Genomic DNA, 17454 nt, shown 5'->3' on the forward strand with positions numbered 1-17454 from the left:
CACACACACACACACACACACACACACACACACACACACACACACACACCTGTAGCTTCCTAAGGCAATGCCACAGGTTCTGTCAAACAGTTTGAAAACCAAGTTTAGATGAGTCTTTTTCTAACTGTAGGGCACAGCCCATTAGTGAATTATGAAATCACTTTAGTGGCTGGAATCTGATTTGGAAAACAAAAATAAAAGTGCATTACATGAACTAATGGCTAAGTATTGGTATATAAAACCTGTTATATACGCACACACACACCCTCACATTCTGAGCTGTGATATAAATTGTATTTCTTAATGTGGATCATGGTCACAATGGCTCGAAAGCCATTGCTTTACATCCTCTTGTAGCTTCAGTTCCTTCCATTTCCTCAGTCACATAAAACTCCATCCATATCAAGCCACTTGTGGTTCCCCAAACCCATCTTGCCTTTCCTCTTCTATGCATGTAAGTGTATGGTGCTAGGCGCCAGGAACGCAGCTGCAAGAAAAAACAAAATCTTGCTTACACGGACAAATATACAAATCACACTATTTAGCTGTGAACCCAAATAAGTAGTCTAAATGAAACAAATATGGATTTTCAAGAACATGTACCAAAGACAATTAGAGAGACAAGGGAGCCATCCCTGAAGAAGAATCAATTAGCAGAGATCTAAAGAATATGTCAGAGTTAACTAGGTAAAAGGGTAGAGGAAGAGCATTCCAGACATAACAAAATATAGGCAGCCCTGGGATGAGAGAGGATATGGCATGTCTGAGGAACTGAAAAAAAGGCCAGAGTGCTGGAGCCCAGAGAACGAGTGGGAGGGTAATACGAGACAGGACGGGAAAGGCTGGCAGTGGTTAGACCAGGTGGGGACTTATGGGCTAGGATTTTGTTTCTGTCCTCAGAGTAATGGAAAGCCATGAGGACAATTTAAACAGGAGATGATGAAATAGGAGTTTTGAAGACGCTGTGTCTGCAGTGTGGAGGACGGACTAGAGGGAAGGAGTGGCTGCAGGAAGACCAGTTAGGAAGCCAGTAGAATAATCCAGGCGAGTAGTGACAGTGAACTGATTCACTATATTGGAAGTCAGGGGAAAGAGGAGAGAGGGTGTGGTAGTGAAGTAGAGACCGACTCCTAGGTTTCGGCTTGCATAACTGGGCAGATGGTGCTGCTAGCTGAGAGTAAACTGGAAGAGACAGGGTTTGGAGAAGACTCTGGGTTCAGTCTTAGATAAGCTACATTTAAGGTGACTTTGAGTTGGATATGTGTCCTGCTAAGACAACCTGGAAGCCATGGGAGTATAGCTGGTAAATGAAATTGGGCATATGAGTGTGAGGAAGATACCTGGGCTTGAGCCCTGAATGCCTCTCCACTCTTCCTGGTGTTGTATTTCTACTTATTATAAATGTCTATGAATACACATAGTTAACTACACACTTTTACTGCTTTAAAGTTCAAATATAGCAATGATAAAAAGCAAAAATCTGCTCACTCCTTGGGCTTCTCACTGCGGTGGCTTCTCTAGTTGCGGAGCATGGGCTCTAGGCACGCAGGCTTCAGTAGATGTGGCACGCAGGCTCAGTAGTTGTGGCACACGGGCTTAGTTGCTCCGCGGCATGTGGGATCTTCCCAGACCAGGGCTTGAACCCGTGACCCCTGCATTGGCAGGCAGATTCTTAACCACTGCACCACCAGGGAAGCCCCAATCTGCTTTTTTAAATCAGCAATGTAATAAGAATATTCTTCTCTATCATGGTATAGACAGTTCTATCTTACTCGTCTGAATGGCTACAAAGTATTACATAGTAGGCCTGCATCACAATTTAACCAACACCCCAAGTCACCACTAATGGATAGCTGGGTTATCTGGCAGACAGTTACCTGCCCATTCAGTAGCCATTGTCCCCCTCTGCCTTGCTCACTGAACCTGATTTTGTTCCAACAAGCAACATGTTCTGCCCTAGGTGATAGTTCATGATTGGCTTAAGGCAAGTGAGACCATCCTGTTGGCCTACCTTTTCAACTTCCCTTGCAGCTATGGGCAGTAATGTTATCAGGCTCTGGCTAATAACCCTAAGTAGAAGTCTGTTGTGAGAGTTTCTGAGTAAGCTTTTGCTTTCCTGATAAAAGAGAACTAACAGGAATACTGACTGTTCTTTCCCCTTTCTTCTGTTTTGGACATGACTATGATGACTGGGGTTCCAAAAGTCATTTTGCAACACAATGCCATAAGCCAGCACTAAGAAGAGTAAAGCAGAAAGGCAAAGAGAAAGCCTGGGCCCTGATACACAGACACACACGTAAACAGTGACTCATTTTAAAGAATCCAAATGTATTTCCAATTTAAAGCCTGAAAAAGTAAAAGGAAATGTTTTAGATCAAAGATTCAAGGCAGAGATATAAGTGATGCCCTACAAAAATAAGAAGCACACTTAGAACAACACAATGGGGAAATACTTTCAGCTGTTCTTGAGAACACCTTTAGATGCTAGGTCTAGAAATGCCTTTCTGGCTCCCTGCCAAGCACACCCCTCTTTCTTGCAACTCGTTAAGGAAGGCCTTTGTATACAATTTCTCCTTGTTGGAAATTTCTATTTCTTTTGCCTGCCCCTTTAAAATGTGCCAAATTAAGAAATAATCTTTTACATGAAAAGTTGGAAGGTGTTTGAATTGGGTGAACCATAACTTTTCATAAGTTCACAACTAGAGTAAGTGAAACATCAGAAGTAAAAACTTTTAAAAACAGACAGAAAAAAATCCCCCCCTTTCTGAGAAAAAGTGCTTCCTGGCTATTTAATTCTAGAAAACAATTTCTGTTATTTTACTGTAATGGTGATGGTTTCTTCCGTTCTCAATTTTGCCAGCTTCTCATGTTCTGGCAAAATATGTTAGATTTCTCAAAATTCAGCAACTTGTAGCTCCACTTAAACACTTAAAGGCTATTAAGTTAATAAATTTATACTGCATGAATAAACTATAGTTTTAAATATTAGACGCAAAACAACTTTATGTGTAATTCAAATTGTACATAATCCATATTTATGCTTCTAAACAAACAGAAGCTCACATCTGTACTACTTTTACAATTTACAAAGTGCTTTTACATACATTTTCCCATTTTCTATTCAAGACAAACATGTGAGTTAAATATTCTCATTTCACAGGTAGAAATAGAACCAGACATTTTCATTATTCAGTGCTTTAACCAGTATAGTATAGCCCTGAGACTTTAGATCTGCAAAGGGTTTTAATAAAGCAAATATCACATATATTTCAATTTTTATCACCATTTTCAAGTTTCCATTTTCTTAACAAAAGAAAACAATGAAAAAGTTTTCCACAATCTAGTAATAAAAATGGGAAATATTACATAGACAGTTGTATACTAACCCAATGAGTTGAGATCTACCAGAAGCAAGTTTACTCTGAGGGTCCTATATTGTTACCTATACGTAGGGCACCGGCACCAGAACCACATTTAGATGAGTAATTTTTCTACTTTAGAGAAAATAATGCAGGACACTCCTAGTGCCTCCAAGTCTAATGTACATATATGTGTATGTGTTAGGGTATGTAGGTGGCCAAAAAGGATACAGAAAAATACTTAATCTAGATTTTTAGAATTATAGGACCTCTGTTTTTCCTATCTTAGGCCTTTAATAACTTGACAATTGTTTGGTCATATGTCTCATCTTTAGTAATATATTTATTTTTCTTTCCACACCGCCCTTTCTTCCTAAGTACCCTGTACATTAAGACTAGAAACTCCAACAGGTAGCTTTCTTTCTGAATTATCTTCCCCACTGCGTACTTTTTCCCAGAATTTTCCTTTCCTATTTCTATATCTTGAAGACATTTCTTTATAGTAGATGAAGGAGCTATATAGCTTATATTCATTATGAGAAAAGATCAGTTCCAGCATTGATTTCCCAGCAAAAACCTGAGAGAAAAGTTGAACAGAAAGGAAAAGAACAGTGTTAACGGGCAGAGCGGTGACACCTGCACTCAGAAAGCTGCACTGCAGTCTCCGAAAATCTGAGGGCATCCTTTCATTACTGTGCTGCCAATTTACAGAGGAAAATTCTGGCTGGTCATGAGTTCAAAGCAGACCAGTATGTTTAAATTATTGGTTCAATGAATCATTCTTTTTGATGTTATAATGTTTTTTATTGCATTTGAAGACGTTTTCAAAAAGTATCTTGAGTTTGAGGCCTTGGCTAGGTAACCCTTCTGCAGTAGAAATCAGATTTTTCTGGCACAACTCCATTGCCAGCAATGGGATTTATCAAAACTACAAATGCCAGCACACTGAATATTTCAATACTGTACTCAACTGTTCATATCTAAATATTTCAGCTATGAAACAAACCAAAGGTAAATGCTTAATATATAGTACAAATCAACAGATTCTTCACAGAAGAAAACAATGAGACTGATTTTCTACAACATGTCAGCAGTTCATTAGTTCTTCAATAATATTACTTGGGTTATTTCAAATATAATAACATTTATACACCACTACCCATGTTTTCTCAACATTTTCTACCTAGGTCCTAAAGGGCATAAACAAGGATGTATATAGTCAGAATTGTTTTTATAAACTTTCGATGTTTCTTTTGTTATGCATCGTACAATAATGGAGAATATAAGGAGACAAGGACAAATGTACATTTAAGTTAGTGGTTACATGAATTTTGCTTATATGGCTAGTTGCTTATATGGGTCTTGCAAATGACAAAATAAAGTAACAAAGCTTCATAAGCTCATCTGTGCCCTGTGAACTTTAGTCCACTCATAGCATAACTTGATTCAGTCACTATTTATTAGTTTTTAAAAATGTTTTTTAAAAACTGCAAACCAGGGCTTCCCTGGTGGCGCAGTGGTTGAGAGTCTGCCTGCCAATGCAGGGGACACGGGTTCGTGCCCCGGTTTGGGAGGGTCCCACATGCGGCCGAGCGGCTGGGCCCGTGAGCCATGGCCGCTGAGCCTGCACATCCAGAGCCTGTGCTCCGCAACGGGAGAGGCCACAACAGTGAGAGGCCCACATACCGAAAAAAAAAAAAAAAAACCAAAACTGCAAACCACACTTTATTACACATTTCTGAATCAAGAGCAGGTAAATTGTGACACGGTTCCCTCATGCCACTGACTCTTTTGGAGAGAAAATTTCTGCAATTAAACAAGAGTTTCCAAATTCTATAAAAAAGCTTTTGTGTTCTATGACTGACCTTCACTCTACAGTCCCTTTGACCCAAGGCACAGTCCCTGGTGCATCTTTCTGAGATTTAGTTTCCGGGAAGTTTTCAGCAAACCTCTCTCGTGCTTTCTCCCAGTTCTTTTTGCTCTTGTTTTGGAGAAGGTGAACATCTTCAATTGAAGATGGCTTGCCTGTCCCCAAGCCTGCATGTGTTCGCCGAAGTTGAAGCTGGATCTGTTACCAAAAGTTAAGAAGAGAACTTACTGTAGTATCTAAACACACTGAAATCTGCTATATCCAATTTGGTACTTTAACTATAATTCTTTGAATTAGAAAAGATTGATGCATAAAAAAAACTGTCAAATGCATCAAATACATACAGGAATAAATACATGATTATACATTGTCTTGCTTGTCAATAAGTACAGATGACTCTACAGAAAACAGAATGCTCCTTAAACAGCAATCACCAAATTTCACTGAGATGCTGCAGAATCAACCTGTCATCTACTCTAATGAGAAGTAAAAGCAATGGATGTATTTAAACCTACAGTCCAAGCCTCACCTAAGTAAGTGAACAGGTAAGTTAAACATTAAGAGTCATAAAAAGAGAACTTGTTTATTTTCATAAAAGGAGGGGAGGACTTCGTATTATTTTGAGAACCATTACAAGCCACCACTTACTGAGTGCCTAATATATTTCAGGCACCATCCTAGGGGCTTTATGTTCAGACATCCCTGAAAGAGTTCTCATTATCCCCATTTTTACATATGAAAACTGAAATCCAAACTTGCCCTAAGTCACACAGCTAGTAATAGAACACATATTCTAACCTGACTACTAAACCCATGTTCATCCCACTGTACCTCAATGAAATGAGAAAATTTACATTAAACTCACACTGATGCACCCATTATTTCTTCAGGTACCAACTAATTATCAAGAAAGTTCTTTGATCATATTACTACTTTGTAAGGTTTTTGTGAAAGAGAATCTGAACCTCTGATGAACCATGGGACTATAGAATTAAACCACTGTATTGTTTTCCAGACATGATTCTCTCTATTGCTTGTTACATGCTCTGAATCTTGAACCTAAAACAGATTCTCCAGCTAGTACAGAGTCTGCCTGTTCGTAAAGTAACACTGTGATTGCTCTTGCATGTTAGGACAAGGCACAGTGAAGAAGTCATTAAAAATAACTAAAAGACACAGAAGAACTTCTGGCTCAGGAAATAACATTCACTATCCTAGTCTGATGAAGGAAAAAACTCTAAGAGCCTTCCTAAGAACTTTAAAAACAAAACAAAACACATCATAAACACATATATTTGGTAACTGTGATTGCCACAAAGGTAGTAATTATGTCTCTTTTTGCTTGCTACAATACTCCTAGCACTTAAGGCAACACCTGGCATATAGTAAGTACAGTAAATATATCCATTACAAGAATAAAGAATGAAAGAAATCTCAAGTCTTACCGGAGTTTTCATTCCTCCACCGTCCTTCCCTAGGCCCTCTCCTTTTTTCCAACCCATCTTTTCCAACATCTTCCGACCTTTATTGCTATCAGTAATTTCACTTCAGAGAAAAGTAAGATGAGAGTTGACTTCTAAAAGACCATTTAAGTCACATTTATAATAAATTCATGAATTAAAAATAACTGGTACGACTCCTTTAGAAACTACTGGGCATTACCTAATAAAGTTGAAGATACACAAATTCTACTCCTACATATACTATTTAACAGAAAAGGGAATGTTTTGCAGTCAAATCTAACAATAACCACAAATCAGAAACAATCCAGATGTCCATCAGTGGTAAAGTGGATAAACTGTGGCACATTCATACAAGAGAATATTATATGGCAATATAATATAAAACGTACCGAACATAACAAAGTAATGCTGAACAAAAAGAATATAGACACAAAATAAATACTAAATTATTCCATTTATTTAAAGTTAAAAAATACGTGAAATTAATCTGATGCTGGTGAAGTCAGTAGAATAGTTACCTTTGGGGAGGAGAGAGGAATAGTGATTAAGAGGGGACACTAGGAGGGTAGGTTTCTGCAGTTACTGATAATTTTCTATTTCTTGACCAGGACATGTATTCTGCAATGTGTTAATCTTATGATGTATCACTGATATTGATACTTACATTTGTGAATTTAACATCAATAAAAAAAGTTAAAACGAAACTAAACCTCTCATTAACTATTTGCATTTTGTTTTATGATTTTATGGTCTGCTAATTTAAGGGTATTTTAATTTTATGTTCTATCACATTGTCTTTTCAGTTCTACAGAATATGTAAATTAGCTCTTTAATAACAATAACCCAAGCAATGTCAGACCAATGGATTTCATTTTTCATTTCTGTCTTCTAATTTAACTGTAATGCAATCTTCATGTTCTCCAGCAATTATTTCAAAAATATTAAACCTTAAAATATATTTGTCATGTTGCTTAGCATATCTAATTTAAAATGCTATACCTCATAAAATGTGACTCCATAAACTCTAAGATGCACTGTTAGTCTATGTACCATTAAGAAAAAACTGCTGTCACATGTAACTGTAAAATTCTATCCAAGTAGTATATCTTAGAATCAATAAAATGATAATAAGTCAAAATTTAGTAACTAATTGTTAGTTCTACATGAAAGATTTAAATGTTAACTAAACCTAGAATTTATATTCTGAGAAACAAAATGTAGCTAATATATGATTAAATGCAGAAATATAATCATTTTGTAGGCTTCAAAATTACATTTTTCATGTTTATCAATGCTAGTTTACCAAGAGAAACGAACTGAATCAAAAATAAGTAAGGGGGCTTCCCTGGTGGCGCAGTGGTTGAGAGTCCGCCTGCCGATGCAGGGGACATGGGTTCGTGCCCCGGTCCAGGAAGATCCCACATGCTGCGGAGCGGCTGGGCCCATGAGCCATGGCCACTAAGCCTGCGTATCCGGAGCCTGTGCTCCACAAAGGGAGAGGCCACAACAATGAGAGGCCCACGTACCGTAAAAAAAAAAAAAAAAAAAAAAAAAAAGTAAGGGACTCCCCTGGTGGTCCAGTGGTTAAGAATCCGCCTTCCAATGCAGGGGATGCGGGTTCCATCCCTGGTCGGGGAACTAAGATCCCACATGCTACGGGGCAACTAAGCCCAGGCGCCACAACTAGAAAGAAGCCCGCGCCCCGCAAGAAAGATCCCACGTGTCACAACTAAGATCCCGCATGCCACAGCTAAGACGTGACGCAGCCCCCCCCACAAAAAAAAAATAGTAAGGAAAATAGTATTTCAGGGTCAAGAACAGAAGCAGTTGAGTTCTGAAATAACTATTGAAAGTATCAGTCCATACCAATTTCTTACTAGCCCAGCCTCCTAAATATCTAATATATAAAAGTATGGTCACTCAATTGTGTGGCTACAATGTTAGCTATGCATATATATGTGTGTTTAAGTTTGTATGTGATAAATCTGTATGTATACTTACATATATGATCAGTAATTTTCTAGGGAATAACGCAATACCAATATTAGAGGAAAATGTAAACAGATGTAGAGTTTCCATCTTGATCTATATTATTCCTTTAAAAGGCTACCTATCAGATTATATAGCCCTATAAATCACATCACCCTATGAATCTGATTATGGTACAAAGACTGTTTCAAGCAATTAAAATTTAATACTTACGAATGAACAGATGCAGGAGCATCATCTCTTTGGAAAGTTCCTTCACTTCCAATCTGCTCCCTACGTTTTCCAGCTCTATCTTTATATTTTGGATTCTTCAAAGCCTTTTCATCTTCGTAGTCTGTATTCTTCATAAACATGAAATATTCATTGAGGAAAACAAAACTAATAAATAAAAATATAATGTCTGTATATTTGCCTTGCTTAGCAAATATGGTTCAATGTGGTCTCCATTAAATAAGCCATGATATAAATTAAGATATACAAATTAAGACAATTACATTATTGAATATATCTATTTTATCCCCTTTAATATAGTGAAAATATAGTATATTTTGAATCAATGCTGTGTACTCATATTCTCATATGAACTACCAGTATTCAAAAAAATATGGAGAACCCCTGGGGCTGGGGAAAAAAATCTACTTCTCCTTTTCTCTAAGGAACTGAAAGTTCCAAAGGACCTAAAATATTTTGATACTGTTCCTTAGAAGGGAAAAATGTAGAAAGTCTTTAAAAAATAGATAAAAGGAAATAAATGCTCTTTTACCCTGGCAATAATAATAGCTTTTTGCTTCAATACAGCTTCATTACATGATTAATCAGTCACTCCACAAATATTTTCTAAGTAAAGAGTAAGTTATGCCCTATGCTAGGTGACAGAATGCAAAGAAATTTATAATCCTAAAGTGCAGACACACACAGTCTTCAGCATGTTACAGTATGACTGGTTCGACAATTAAGGTATACACAAGATATGGCAGTGGCACAAAAGAGACAGGCAATTCAGCTTGGGGTTTCAAAGGCTCCTCTTCCCCTTTGTTACTATTTGCTAATCTTTACATAAAAAGTACAACATTCATCCAAAAAGATGCTACAGACTGCTAGAGCAATGCAAGGAAAGTACCACAGAAGTTTTTACTTAATTTTGCTTTCAAAACAGAAAAATACAGACCACCAACCCTAATGGGTATTCCCCCCAGAAAATGATGTAGAAATTAAGTTAAAATTTTTGAAAAAACATTTTAATCTCTCCTTATAGATCTTCTATTTTCCTCCCAAATTAACCTCTTAACATTTTTTTCTATTATGATTTCTCTCCCTTAGTACAACAGTAACAAAAAATACAATTCTGCATAAAAATGTTATTTTGGCAGCATCTTTTCTGACTTGTTCATAAAGTGTAAAAAACACTGGACAAATACACTTAAGACCTAGATCCTATATCTAGCTCTGTCGTTTAGTAGGTAGGTGACCAGCTCTAGTTTCTCTAATGTAAAATGGCAATATTAATTAGTTTTCTGGTCTACTTATAGGATTAAATGGTAATTTTTTTAAACTGCCTTACTGAGGTATAATTAACATACAATAAATTACACATAAAGTGTACAGTTACTTTTGAGATTCGTATACACTTATGAAACCATCACAATTAAGATAATAAACATATTCATCTCCCACAAAAGTATCCTCGTCCTTCTTTGTAATCTATCCCTCCAGCCCCTCTCCTTGTGCATCTTCTCCTGTAGCCAGGCAACCACTGATCTTTCTGCCATGATACATTAGGTTTGCTTTCCTAGAATTTTATAGAATCGAAGTATATAGCATGTTGAGTTGATCTTTGAACAACATGGGTTTGAACTTCGTGGATCCACTTATACATAGATTTTTTTTCAGCGCTAAATATTACAGTACTACACGATCTGCAGTTGGTTGAATCTGTGGATGCAGAACCCCAGGTATACAGGAACTGTGGACATAGAGGGCTGAGTACCAGCTATATGCAGATTTTTCAACCAAGGTGAGAGTCAGCACACTTAATCCCCGGGTTTTTCAACGGTCAACTGTACTCTTTTTGTCTGGTTCTTTCACTCAGCACAATCATTTTGAGATTCATCCATGTTGTAATCTGTATCAAGAGCTTATGCTTTTTTATTGCTAGAGTGTTTGACCATATAGATTTAACATAGTTTGTTTATCCATTAATGATGGACAGATGAGTTTTTTCCAGTTTTTGGCTTTTAGAAAAAAAGCTGCTGTGACCATTTGCTCACTAGTTTTTGTATGAACATATGCTTTCATTTCTCTTGGATAGAAATGAAATACTTTGAAGTAGAATGGTGAATAATACAGTAGGTGTACATTTAACTTTTTGACAAAGTACTAAACTCTTCTCCAAAGCAATCACACCATTTATATTTTCACCAGCAGTGTATGAGAGTTCCTGTTCCTCCACATGCCCACCAACACTTAGTATGGTCAGTCTTTTTAATTGGTTTTAAATAGCAATTCCCCAATGACTAATAATACTGAACATCTTTTCATGTGTGTATTTGCCACCTGCTTTGGTGAAGTGTCTATTCAAATCTTTTGCTTATTTTTAAATTAAGTTGTTTTCCCTTATTGAGTTTTCAGAGTTCTTTATATACTCTAGGTATAAGATACATGACTTTTATCAGATATATGATTTGCGAATATTTTTCCCAGTCTGTGGCTTACCTTTTCATTCTCTTAATCGTGTCTTTGGAAGAACAGAAGTTTTGGAGGAAGTACAATTTGTGCTTTTATGGATAGTGCTTTTAGTGTTAGATACCTTAAAAAATCTTTGACTTTTTTTTTAAGGTTTGCTTCTAGAAGTTTAAATTTATATCTATAGTCCATTTTGAGTTCATTTTTATATGTTATGAGGTGGGGATCAAGGTTATTGTTGTTGTATATGGCTATCTAATTGTTCCAGCACTGACTGTTGAAAAAAGACCATCCTCTTTCCACCAAATTGCCTTCATGCCTTTGTTGAAAATCATACACACACACACACACGCACACACATATACACATTTATCTATGTATCTATGTATCTATATGGGTCTATTTCTGGACTCATTATTCTGTTCCATCAACATATTTATCTTTTTGCCAGTACTATACTGTTTTTATTGCTGTAGTTTATAATAAGTCTTGAAATCAGGCAGTATTAGTCCTCCAACTGTGTTTTTCGAGGGTATCATTTTAATGCAAGTTTTTTAAAAACCAGAAATGGTTATTCCAATATAGGGTATTATCATCACTTTCCTACTCCAACCTCAACAGTTGTTGAGGTAAACAGTAAAAAACTAACAGGAACTACATAAATCTCAGAATCATTCTAAATAGCTCTCTTTTTATATATAAAAATGGACTATGCTTATCTACAGGCAGTTTTATACAAAACCAGACGCACAGTTTAACACATGTAACAATATTTAACTCCCTTACCTGCAAACCATATTTTACTCGTATTTTCTTTAATTCTTTTCTCCTTTCCAGCTCTTTTTCCTCCTTACTTAGAGTTGGACCAACTAAAAGGAAAAATTGAGTTTGGTTTAAAGAAAAAAAAAAACACTAAATATGATATAATACTGTTTATTTAATAATGAAAAACTAATAGTACTAGTATCCCATCTGCAGATTAATAAAAAGTTCAAATAAATTAATATAAAAGGATCTTAGGTTGTGATAATGTCCTTTCAGTATTTTGGTAATTAAATCTACTTGGAAAGTAAACCAAAACTCGAAAGATTATAGGAATGTTTTAGATACTGAAAGAAACACTGCACATCTTAATTTTTCAATATGGTTACTGTAATAGAAATCCAAATGCAGAAATATTGTGAGTTTTCCAAAGGAACATAAGCTTGTGCAAAAGAAAAATGACAGAACCCAAGATTCACGTTACTATGTAACGTGCCATACTCATTTTCATAAGGTAGTATGAGAAAACAAAAAATACATAATGAACGTGTATAGTTGTTATTTAAAGGAAACAAACGATGTGAAAAAAATTACTTACTAGTTAAAAGGATCTTTCAATTTTTAAAGCCTTAGATGAGTGGGTTTTAAACAAGATAGTAACATTTTACAATATTATTTATTATAGAAAGTAATGGTATATACACAGATAATATATCAAACAAACTATAAGTAGGAAAGCAAATATATCAACAAATAAATCTTAATACCTTGGCCTGTTATTTTCTGTTACTATTTTACATCAGAGTTTAACTGTGGATGACTTTTTATATCAGTAAACAGATGTTAAAGGGAAACCAATCTCTATTTATGTCACAGTTACTCCTTTGAAGTACATTTAGCTACCACTGCAGTGCTGCTTCAAAAGCCTATAGACTGGATTAGCAAAAACAGAGCTAATGATTATCATTCCTGGTCATAAAGTAACCTAATGCTGTAATAGTACAAATCACTACACAGAAAAACCAACTACAATCATAATCTACTAGTCTAGGTCTCAAATTTCAAATACATGTCATTTCTTAGGCTCATTTGATAATATTCACTGAAATACAAATGTATCTCAATAGAGTATTATATCAATTAGATATGAAGCTGGTACTGATACTTTTTTAGAACACGCAGTGAATTAAAAAGCTACCATGCCCATAAACAGTATGTTTCACATACCAAAAGGTTCATCTTTCTTATCAAGACGAAGGTGAGCTCTAACCTGCCCTGGTTCACAGCCATCACAGGTATCACTGCCAGGGTGAATGTGAAAGGACAACACAGTCTCTCCAATTTTCACTTCATCTCCATGCTCAAGTATGTAAGGGTCACATTTAGTTTTGGGCTAAAGGAGAAAAAAATTACAAAGCCAAACCCAAGAGAGTTACATATGGTTATTTTATTTATTTTATGTCTACTGTAATGTCTGATTATAAAAATAAAAATTGAGATTGTTCTCAATGAGACAGACATATGCACACACATTTCCACAAAACTTGAAGGTGATGCATAATATTCTACTAGTTGAGAAGATGACAGCTGAACCGAGCAACTTCTAATTTTTTTTTAATATTTATTTTATTTATTATTATTTATTTTTGGCTGCATTGGGTCTTCGTTGCCAGGCGTGGGCTTTCTCTAGTTGCAGCAAGCAGGGGCTACTCTTCGTTGTGGTGCGCGGGCTTCTCACTGCAGTGGCTTCTCTTATTGCAGAGCACAAGCTCCAAGCACATGGGCTTCACTAGTTGTGGCACATGGGCTCAGTAGTTGTGGCTCACAGGTTTAGTTGCTCCGCGGCATGTGGGATCTTCCAGGACCAGGGCTCGAAGCCATGTGCCATGCATTGGCAGGCAGATTCTTAACCACTGCGCCACCGGGGAAGCCCTCTAATTTTTATATTATCAAAATCCACTGATCTCCCCATCTCCATGCCCAATCCTATCACAGAAATACCCAACTCAAACTTCAAACAGTCTACTACCAAAATGAAAAATCACAATCAAAAAGATGAAGTGTTAAGGAGATAGGTGCATCATATTTCCCTTTTTCCGTCCTCTCTTGATAATTCAGTTTTATCTCATTTTTGATTCTTATAGACTAAGACCTCCCTCCCTCCCTTCCATATATTATCTTATTATGTGCTAAAGCACTTTGTTACATGTTGGGATAGAAGAGTTAACTAAATAGACATAGCCCTTGCCTTCAAGGAGTTTACAGTTTAACAACATTTCCTTTAACAGTTTACACACACACACACACACACACACACACACACACACACACACACACACACACAAAGGATGGCCCCTAAAGTTGCTATAAGAACATTTACTCTGAATAGCTTTAAAATGCTTTTATTTCCAAAAATAAGGCACAGGTACATAATTAGAAGTCAAAACTCAACAGTTAAGTATCCACTTACTGTATACATTTTTTAGCCCTTTCTAAGAATTCCCTTCCATGTTAACACATTTGGGTGAATACCAATCTGAACTAAATGATATGTATAATAACTATGGCCCTGAGGGATAAAAAGTTTCATTTCAGTTTTTTAAAATAATGTGCAAGTATTTAATTAATAAGTATATACTCACTTGAAGAATCTGTTTTCCATTTACAATTGTACCATTTTGACTGCCTTGATCCACAAGGACATAACTTTGTAAGTCGTGATCAAAATAAATTTCTGCATGAAACTTAAAAAAAAAGAAACCAGGTAATTATAAAGTATTATACCTTTTTTTAAACCATAGATAATTTCTCTATGATAAGATGCAATGAACTTTAGTCTCTTAATAATTTAGCTTTTATTATTTTTAATACATTTTTTTCAGAATACAAAAGTATAATAATGCTTCTGGTAGAAATGAGAAGGCTACAGGAGAAAAACTCACCTATAATTCCACCTATAATTACCATTAATAATTTAGTATGTGTCCTACCTTTTCTACTTTTATAATATAGTTGAGATTATACTATATATATAATTTGAAATAATTTTTTCACCTAATATGTCTGTTCATGTTATTAAAAATTCTTAATACAAAAGGTGATTTGAAACATTCAAGGCTGACTTCTCAGTTTTTTCCAAATTTTCAATACTCAGAACTAATCACTCCCTTCTGTTCCACAGCACTTTGTTTATATAACAATTAAATTATACAAAGTTTCCGTATATGTGAATGTCACTGTACTGCTTACAATTTTCGCTTACATTTATTTTTATTTAATTAATTTAATTTACTTATTTATTCATTTATTTGTTTATTTATTTGGCTGTGTCAGGTCTTAGCTGCAGCATGCAGGATCTTCCTTGAGGCACGCGGATCTTTCGTTGTGGCGTGTGGGCTTGGGCTTCTCTCTAGTTGTGGTGTGTGGGTTTTCTCTCTAGTTGTGGTACACGGGCTCCAGAGCACTGTGGGCTCCGTAGTTTGCAGCACACACGCTCTCTCGTTGAGGCGCTCGGGCTTAGTTGCCCCACAGCATGTGGGATCTTAGTTCCCCGACCAGGGATCGAACCCACATCCCCTGCATTGGGAGGTGGATTCTCTACCACTGGACCACCAAGGAAGTCCCTATTGCTTACATTTAGTTTACAATTTTCTTACCACTTAGTACATAATACAGTACCTCACATATATTGGGCATGTACTCAATACATGCCTATTTAACTGGATATAGAGCTGCAGAAATATTTAACTTTAAATTTCATAAACAATACATTGCTGGTGGGAATGTAAAATGGTGCAGCTGCTTTGTGGGGGGTCTGACAGTTCCTCGAAATGTTAAACAGGGAGTTACCATACGATTCAACAATTCTACTCTGAGGTAGGCATCAAGAGGAATGAAAACATACCTCCAAACAAAAACCTGTACGTGAAATGTTCACAGCAGCATTATTCTTAATAACCAAAAAGTGGAAACAATTCAAATGTCCATCAGCTGATGAACAGATAAAAAACACTGTATCTGAACATTGAAGTAGTATTTGGCAATAAAAAGAAATGAAGTACTGATATATGCTACAACATGGATGAATCTTGAAGACATGCTAAATAAGCAAAAAAGCTAGTTACAGGGGTGGGGTCAAGACAGTGTACTAGGAGGACAGGGAATTCGCGTCTCCGCACAACTAGGGCACCTAGCAGGCACCGGTGGGGGACAACGGACACCTAAGGGGATGGCAGGAACCCCCAGCAACTGGGTAGGATGTGGGATGTGGGGGGAGTGAAGGGGGGGGAGAAATGGAGGTGGGACGGAACTGGCACCCCTAAGGGGCAGGTGGGGGAGGGGAAGGAATCCCACGTCCAAAGGGGGAAATTGGAGAACCACTGGGAGGACAGAGGATCAAAAGGGAGCGTGGCCAGGTTTCCCCTGCCCACTTGGGCCCCCAGGAACCTGTTCAGATCCCAGGCCTGATCCTCTACCTACCGAGGCCCCCTCCAGCCACACAGGTCCTGAGGAAGTGGGAGAGAGGGAAGGGGGAGCAAAAGTAAAGGCCGGACCTAAGGGACAGCACCCCTGGGGGGTGGCTAGGGAGAGGAGGAGTTCCTACACCCAGTGGGACCCACCCACGGTTAGGGGTCCACAGGTGGGGGGAGACCCTGGGGGAGACAGTGGGGGAGAGGCACAAAAGAATGGAAGGGAATGGGGCCAGTGCTTTCCCTGTCCACTTAGGCACCGGGGAGCTTGTTGGGCTCCCAGGCTTAATCCTCTGCCCTCAGAGCCTCCCTCCTGCCTCGCAGAAACCAAGCCCCGTCCCCACCCCGCCCCCGACCCAGGGCCCCAGCTCTGCACTCAGAGACACCCTCCAACACTTGGCCTAAACCCCACCCCCACACCCTCACTCAGGGCCCTACCTCCAAACTCCAGAACTCCACACTCCAGAGGCCCTTCTTTCGACATGCTACCTCTCCCCTTCCACGCAGGTCCTAAGCAGAGGCCCCGCCCAATGCCTGAACATCACCACCTACACTCCACCCCATGCTCAAATGTCACCCCCCACCTGCCTAGGTCCCGCCCCACCCTAACTCGCACCCCTACCTGTTTCACCCCAGCTTACACTCTGCCCCCATAGCCAAGGTGCATTTTTTTCTTTTTTCCTCTTTTGGATTGGGGTTCTGTTTTACCTTGTTGATTCATTGTTGTTCTATTATATTTTTATTTTTCCTGATAAACCTCTTATTTTTCTAATTTTATTTTATTCTTTATACTTTGTTATTGTTCTCTCTTTTTGGCTTGTTCCCTGCCCTCCCCCCGCTGTTTTTCTTTTTTCTGTTGT

General features: G+C 37.5%; 1 protein-coding gene across 4 annotated transcripts in view; it reads right to left on the reverse strand.

Annotated features, from left to right (window-relative positions):
- Positions 1–2983: 2983 nt before the first annotated feature.
- AGGF1 (angiogenic factor with G-patch and FHA domains 1) overlaps positions 2984–17454 on the reverse strand; it is a 48878-nt gene continuing 34407 nt past the window's right edge. The window contains exons 9-15 of one of the 4 annotated variants that reach the window (XM_027100779.1): positions 14768–14869; positions 13353–13518; positions 12150–12232; positions 8895–9022; positions 6675–6774; positions 5225–5427; positions 2984–3936 (exon numbers count right to left, since the gene is read on the reverse strand). In XM_027100779.1, coding sequence (XP_026956580.1) covers positions 5227–5427; positions 6675–6774; positions 8895–9022; positions 12150–12232; positions 13353–13518; positions 14768–14869 — 780 coding nt within the window. In that variant the 3' untranslated portion in view covers positions 2984–3936; positions 5225–5226. Of the gene's footprint in view, positions 3937–5071; positions 5428–6674; positions 6775–8894; positions 9023–12149; positions 12233–13352; positions 13519–14767; positions 14870–17454 lie in introns of those variants that run through there. The other 3 variants (XM_027100778.1, XM_027100780.1, XM_027100781.1) reach the window with 3 other exon arrangements.

The sequence above is a fragment of the Aethalodelphis obliquidens genome, unplaced genomic scaffold (assembly GCF_003676395.1).
Source record: "Aethalodelphis obliquidens isolate GAN/ISIS:26980383/991018 unplaced genomic scaffold, ASM367639v1 scaffold4, whole genome shotgun sequence".
In the NCBI taxonomy this organism is placed as follows: domain Eukaryota; kingdom Metazoa; phylum Chordata; class Mammalia; order Artiodactyla; family Delphinidae; genus Aethalodelphis; species Aethalodelphis obliquidens.